At 44.6% G+C, this 7,199-nt stretch overlaps 1 protein-coding gene across 1 annotated transcript in view; it reads right to left on the bottom strand.

The window, feature by feature from the left end:
* Positions 1 to 6,612, bottom strand: part of LOC104516772 (disco-interacting protein 2 homolog C-like) — a 141,464-nt gene extending 134,852 nt beyond the window's left edge. The window contains 1 exon segment of the mRNA XM_010161211.1: positions 6,507 to 6,612. Within this exon segment, the coding sequence (XP_010159513.1) occupies positions 6,507 to 6,612 (106 nt within the window).
* Positions 6,613 to 7,199: the final 587 nt, after the last annotated feature.

The raw sequence follows: 7,199 nt of genomic DNA, 5'->3' as shown, positions 1-7,199 counted from the left end.
AATGGCAGGGTGGTTGGAACTAGATGGTCTTTAAGGTCCCTTCCAACCCTAAACATTCTATGATTCGATGAACTTGGCTCACCGACAGCACCGATTTACACGAGGGAGTTAATTCTGCACCAAGATACCGAGGAGCAGCTCTCCATCAGCCGTCTGTGGGGAGACTTCTCTTCATACTAAGTTCCCTTAACATGAGAAAACACAAACCATCGCCCCACTCTGGAGAGACAGTAAGAAACCTGATGATGGTTCCTTACTGAAAGGGCTGGAGCAGGAATTAGCTAACACTGCCGGACTCACGCCATTGCTTCCCGAAGACCCGCTCCCTCGCACAGCACCGACGATGGGGTGAGACGAAGTACACAACAGCAAGAACCTACACGCTGCCATTCCTGAGTGATGGGTAGGATTAAAAGCCATAGGGAATAATGAATACCATGAAACCAGTGAAGTGTTGCCATAAATAGCGAAGCGGTGTTAACCGCAGAACTGTTCACCTCCACGAAGGCTCTAGCAACACAGGGCAGTAACAAGCACCTTCTGAACATAACCAAACCCCCCAAAACTGACAGCTTTCACAGCCCGCATACAGGGTACATGAGTTAAGTGCTAATGCTTGTTCAAGTGCAGCTTCACCCAGATGCATTTGTGAATCGGTGGAAGTGGTGGCGTAATGGGCTTTGAGGATTCATACTTGGATCAATTCCTAAATTTAAGGAGGCAGCAGAGCAACAAAAGGATTTCATAAAAGAAAGGACAGTGCCACTCCAGTGTCTTGTGCGCAGACACAATCACAGTCACCATCAAGCTGGCATCATTCTTGTTAACACCACAGTCCACCCCAGGCTTGCGGCTAACTGAGGACTTTAAAAGGTAAGCCTAATTAGCACTAATGATTGACTCGTTACAAGTCATGAAGAATTTAGCAAATACGTATGGCTGGAGCAGTTATTTTATATAACAGGCTGGGAAATCAGTGCTTTATGCTCATCACACTGCTCATAAGCATTATCAGGTGCACTGGAGCAAACAGCCACATTTGTAATACAAGTAGCAGATCGTTCATCTAATGCTGCTAATGAGGGATTCAGCATGCAGATTAAGACACCTATATTTAGGTGTCTACAAGAAGATGCTTAAGCTAAGCTTCCACTATGAAAAACAGAGACACAGGCCAGGACTCAGGACTCCTGAGAGGTGTCCAATGTCTTCTCACATCCCGTGGACTACAATACCTGGCTTCACCAGAATCGCCTATGTCCCCCTTAAGTCCTGTTTTCTAAGTGCTTGCTTTGTGCAGATGTCTCTTATACCACAGGAAACCCCAAACAGTATTAGACACTTATCTTCAGGCAACTCCATGAGCCCAATGGAGCCTGGAGAGCTACGCAGGTGGTCAGTGGAGGTATCTGCTTTGGAACAGGCTGAAAAGTTCTCTGTGTTTCACCAACTGAATTAACTGTGTCCCGTCACACAAGAATGGGAGCTTAAACTCCAGGTTCACAGACAGAAAACTCAATGCAGATATATCAACCGACAAATCCTAATCTGCAAGGTGGATCCTACCTTGACTGCATCTAGCTAAAGATGCAAGAACTTCCATAAAGCTGTTTAAGCAATACCACTCCAAGATGGATAGTTTCATTTTTAAGTGCAGGGAAGGCAGAAAATTGTCAGCAGGCTTCACCTCCTTCCTTCTTTTTTTCCTGCCTTCACCTCTTTGTTCCTTCCTTATTACTTCTTTGTGTAGCTAAATTGTAGTGCGATGTGCTGATAAGGTGGCAATAGCTGCATTGCCCTCTCCAACAGAGGACAAGTGTTTCCTTAAAGACAGCTGACAAGCTGCTTTGACTATCTCCTATTCCTCTGTCTGTGTCAAATATTTGAATCTAAAAATACTTAAAAGCTGAAGTGTCTAATTGACAAGAAGGCATTCTTAGCACAGGCTACATTTACTGTTCTAAAACCAACGGTGTGTGATCCCAGGAGAGAGAGCTGTAAGATAAACCCAGGGACTCCAGGGCAGGTGGGAAGGAAAGCAAACTGCGTGCAGTGCAGTTTTAAGAAAGTTATTTACCTTCCATTCAAAGTATTTCCTGAGCTTCTACACAATGGCTGGGAGCTCAGCTTTAAAAGCAAAGCCAGGTGACGAACACATCATGTGTGTTTTGTAAACAGGTTAAATGTCACACCATCCCCACAGAACGTGTTACTTTGCGTGGCATTTCACTCTTCCCATCAAATGTACTAAGTAATGAATTCACTGGATAAGCCAAAGGAGATTTAAAATGCATTACTCCCAGCCAAAAATATCCAAGAAAGTGGAGTCACTTTCTGCTAGACAAATCTGGAGAAAATGGAATTTATTATTAGGTATGTGTCATTTAAAATCTTTCCTTCACGGGTGAGCGTTCACACTTACTCCTGCTCTCGGTTCTGATTTCAAACTATGCACATACTTCACACTGATCATCTTCTTTCCGTGTTACAATCTCGATCTTGCCTTCAAGTATAGTATCTTGCAAGCTTGGCATGGCTCTCAGGGGCTTCTTTCTTCTCCCCATTATCTCAGTGATGGTGGACACCACATAACAGCTCCAATTCACGCATGATGTTTGATTTCCACTCTTCTCTAGATAGTGCCACAGCTTCAGCGTACCATTTGAAGGTTCTTTTAGGAGAATATGTGGAAAAGGCCACCTTTCCACATAGCAAACACATTCACCAATGAGCTGGTCAGCTTACACCACCAGCAGTCTAATGCTCATCCTTCAGAAATTTGCTGCAAATTAATGCAGTCAGTATTGTGAATTCTAGCAGTTTCTCCTTTGGACAGTGGCTCTTCACAGGCCTCCACTGGCTCGTCTCCTCTGCGACAGCACAGGCAAGCTTTGTTTCAAGGCTGTCAATGGTACCTCTCCTTTCTACCTGCCACTGCCCCTCCCTGACTGAGCCATCTTTTTTCACCCATTTGTCAGCATTTTAGATAAACATCTCCGGTGCTCTTACATTTCACAGATGTTCTCCATGAACACCAACACATATTTCACTGAAGTTCTCCACATTCTTTGAAAACTACCCTGACTCTACTGTGCACTGAAAATATTCTCCCCCCCAAAAACCATCATGCTGAATGTTGCAACTACCTGCACCACTAACCGATTGTATCAGGTACTCCTTGCTTCCCTTACCCTCACTTTTTTCTTACTACTAAGGTGTGAAGTCTTTGAAGAAAGATACCTTTTGCTCTGTGGTTGAACAAGGTTTGATATTACTTATCAGGGTCTTACTGCAGGAAAGGAGACAGAGGTGCCACCATAAAACAAAGAGTGTGTAAAGCAATGAACAGGCCCCACTCAGCATAGGAAAAGCGGAGCAGTAACCGCCATGCTTTAAGTGATGGCATCAAGGTGTAGTTCTCAGATGCTTTCAGCAGCTCCCCGTTTAACCAAGCTAAGCTCTGCAAGGCATCCAGGTCAAAACAAAACTCTTCTTTAAAAACAAGACTTACTAAACACCCATCTAGGTGCCATAGTTTCTCATCTGTGAAACGTCTGTCACACTGTTTTCAGAAATGTGTCCATGAGCTGTGCAATGCATATGCCTTTCCGTGAGACCCATGTTCTCAACCTACATAGATGCTTTGAAATGCCCCATCAGGGTTATCCCTTGATAAGATCTTTAAGAATTAGGAAGGCAGATGTGACAGGAATACTCATTGCTATTATTAATAAAGTGAATACATGAGGGTTTTTTTTTTCAATTCCAGAATCCAGCTTTGTTTAAACATTTCCTTGCAATCCAAGCAATGTTGCAATCCAAATAATGTCTGTGGAAGAGAAAATGAAATTGTAATTGCCAAGTTTACCCTGAGTGCCCAAAGGGCTAGCAGCAAGAGCAGTTGAAAGGAAATGTATGAACACATAGGCACAGAAAAATATGCAAATGAATGCACACACTACAGCTATATACAAATATATGTGTCATGTTAATAACAGAGGCTATGGAAATCGGTTTTTCTAATTCTACAGAAAATCCTTTCTTCATAAGGTAAAGGGATCTTCTGTGCTAATGTACCACCTTCCCCACACTACGCAGCTTGAAATCTCCCCGTGCTGGTGCTGCTCCAGCAGCGGGAGATGCAGCGATCTGTCTCTAGGCCTGTGAAAGAAGCAGCAGGTGCCTTTTAAACGCTGCATCTCACAGGTTTATTAGCCATAATAAATAAAACACTGGTGACTGGTCTACATGGTTATGCCACAAATAGAGCTACACTGGTGGTACCAATGATGGGAAATTACAGAAAGTAATCTAGTGTAGACACAGCACTTGATTAAGAGAGAATGAACCACCCATGTCTAAGCTGTTAGAAGCAAAGCTTAATTGATAACAACATCGTCTCTGTTCTGTGAATGAATAATCAAATTTCCTGGCAAAAGACTGGAAGCAAATTGGGCAAAAACACAGCTTATGGGGGATGCAGGTAATTTAGTTATTTTTCTTCTAGGGAGGGTTTTTCTTAAGAGCGTGCAGGCAGCTGTCCACATGTTATCTTACCCAGAACTGACTGATCTAATCAAGATAATCTTCAGAAAGATATTCTGAAGTAAATGCCTGTTTAAGTGGTTATTCTTTCAGCTCTTAGCTGTCACAGCTGCTCTACAGAGGCAGTAAGAGAAAGGTCACAGCACAAGACTGGGGTATACGTGCAGCTACGGAGGTCCAGACTCACTATTATTTTTAGATGTCTGAGACACGGGTACACTAAGAAAAGAAAAACTACTCTGCCCACAGAACATCCCCAGCTACAAACTGACATCCTGAGAAAGCGTTTTGAGGAAACAAAGCTGTACTTTTGTCTCCCTAACTTAAAGCAGGTGGGGACTTAATGGGAAACAAAAAAAGGGGGCTCCCCCTATCCCTTCTCCCATTAACACTGTCAAACACAGCATATCCGTTCCGGATTTCTGGATGTTCGACAGCCTGGCTGAACAGTAAAAATGTCCTTTGCACGTGTGCAGCCTGTGCAGCATCTGGATGTGTCAAGACCTGCTGTGCATGCACTGCAGAGTCAACCTGCAGATGTGCAGCGGATCCAACACGTCCCCCATGCGTCAGACTCACTCCACATTTGCTGTGTAGCATATGCGACAATATATACCCTCTGGGATTGTCCTGTCAAAAACAGGGAGACTAAGAGTGAACTCGCACATCACCTGGTAGAGTATCAACCACCGGATTGCCCAGCTTTACCTCTCGTTAATCCCATTCCTGAAAAGTAACAGCTCCCCCTTTCTATAAGGGCAGCATCCCAATGAGCACAACAAAAAGATCATATATGTATGCATGTCTATATAGGGATATAGTCAACCTTTCTACTGCCTACATTTAGCACTTACATGACTTTATATCATTAATTCTGTTAAGCCTGAAATTGCAATTTGAATTTAATCATTCCCATTTTGCAAAAATCTTGGGCAGAGGAAGTTAATGTCAGACTGAGAGAACTTGACTTAGTAAGAAGAGAAATACAGTCAGAACTCAATACAGGTCTCCTCTACAGTATTACAGCAACTTGGTTTGAAAATGAGCAGGAAAGGGCATCTCAAAGGGACCATCTTTTTACAGACATGTCTTGTCCTGGAAGAACTGAAAATCTTATCTTCCCTCTAGCCATCTCTTACACCACATCTGGACTGTCTTGTGAGAGCGTGGAGAAGCACACAGGCAAGAGTGTAATGTCCTCCATGTGCCCGCATGGTTGGCAAGAGAAAATCTGGTGTCTTGAGGGGCTGTGAATGCTCTGCAGCCTTGCTACAAGCCCATGGAGTAGGAGCAGACTGCCTGCCGCCAGGCACGGGTCACCCCCGACGGCAGGACGGGTATCTGCTGAAGGGCAGAGCTATGCAGTCATGGCTGGGGTCGTGCCTTGCCAGTCCACACTGCAGACACGCAGCCTGCAGAATGTTCTTCCTCCAGTCTGCTCCACCGGCCTGGTGCCTGTTCCTAAAAGTCAGTCTGCTTCTGATGGTCAGTCTGATGGTTTGCATGTGAGTAGAGCTCAGACAGAGATCTCTACTTGAAAACAGCACAGAACTAGGGGTTCTTAGATTTTTACAGCTTTCTCCAGATTCTGGTGGGCTTGGGCCTGTCCAGAGCTCTGTAAAAAGGCAATGCCAAAATGCGAATTAGAAACACATGCCTTCCTGTGTTTTGCCATCTTATTGTAGGAAACCTCCTCCAAAGTATCCAGGGTATGGAAGCTAGAGAGACATTCACATGTTCAAATGTTACTATAAAGCGCTACCCCTTCTCCCTTCCCATCACTTGACTCTTAGGCAGATGGAAGCTGGTAATGGCCTTCCAGATGTTGTCCTTTGGTTGTCCTGCCTTGTCAGTGGCAGCTCCTAGTCTATCACACGGCTGTAGGTGTCTACCAGAGGCTTCCAGATGAGGCACAGTTACATACAGATAGGGACGGGAAAAGATACATTCATTGTGCTCACCAAAACGAAAATAAAAGAGAGGCCGGTTTCCTGCCGTGCTGGCTGCTCTCTCTCTAGCGGCTGCTTCCCGGATGTCACAGACACCAATGTTGGCAGTGCGGAGCATTCTTCTGGCAGCTCCTTCACTGTGTTGTAGTCTACACCGTACCGCGGCAGCTCCATTCGCTGCTGTAACAAGTTGAAAAAAACTAATTAATTCATGTTTAGTTTTTTTACATTTGTTACAGCGACGAATGGAGCTGCTGCCCCCATGCAGTAGAGCACACACGCACACGCACGCACAGACACCACAGGACACTCACGGAGCCAACGCGGGTCAGTGTTCCACTCTGCCAACATGGGCGCTAGTTATGTTAGCAAAGGTACAGTGAGAGGGCTGGATGTCCCAACAGAGAGGAACTGCTTTTGGATTTCCTTTAGTTTGTTGAACACAGTCACAGAATGCAAATCCCTGTCCTTCCCCAATGCCTTCAATCCCAGCAAAAGAGCCATGTCCTTTTCCACACTGTTTTAAAATACCTCTATTCCCCTAGCAAGATCCAAGACCACCAAAGCTTATGAGTTCTTGCAGTTCCCCATCAAAACAGACTACAACAAAGAAACAAAAGACGAACTGGTCATGTACATGATTCTTCAGATGTTAACAGAGGCCTTCAAAAGGCAGCATCTGTTTTGTTATCCTATTTCTTCTTG

Source organism: Eurypyga helias, unplaced genomic scaffold (assembly GCF_000690775.1).
Source record: "Eurypyga helias isolate BGI_N326 unplaced genomic scaffold, ASM69077v1 scaffold14021, whole genome shotgun sequence".
Classification (NCBI taxonomy): domain Eukaryota; kingdom Metazoa; phylum Chordata; class Aves; order Eurypygiformes; family Eurypygidae; genus Eurypyga; species Eurypyga helias.
Note: the sequence above shows the minus strand (reverse complement) of the source record. Positions and strands in the feature narration are given on the sequence as shown.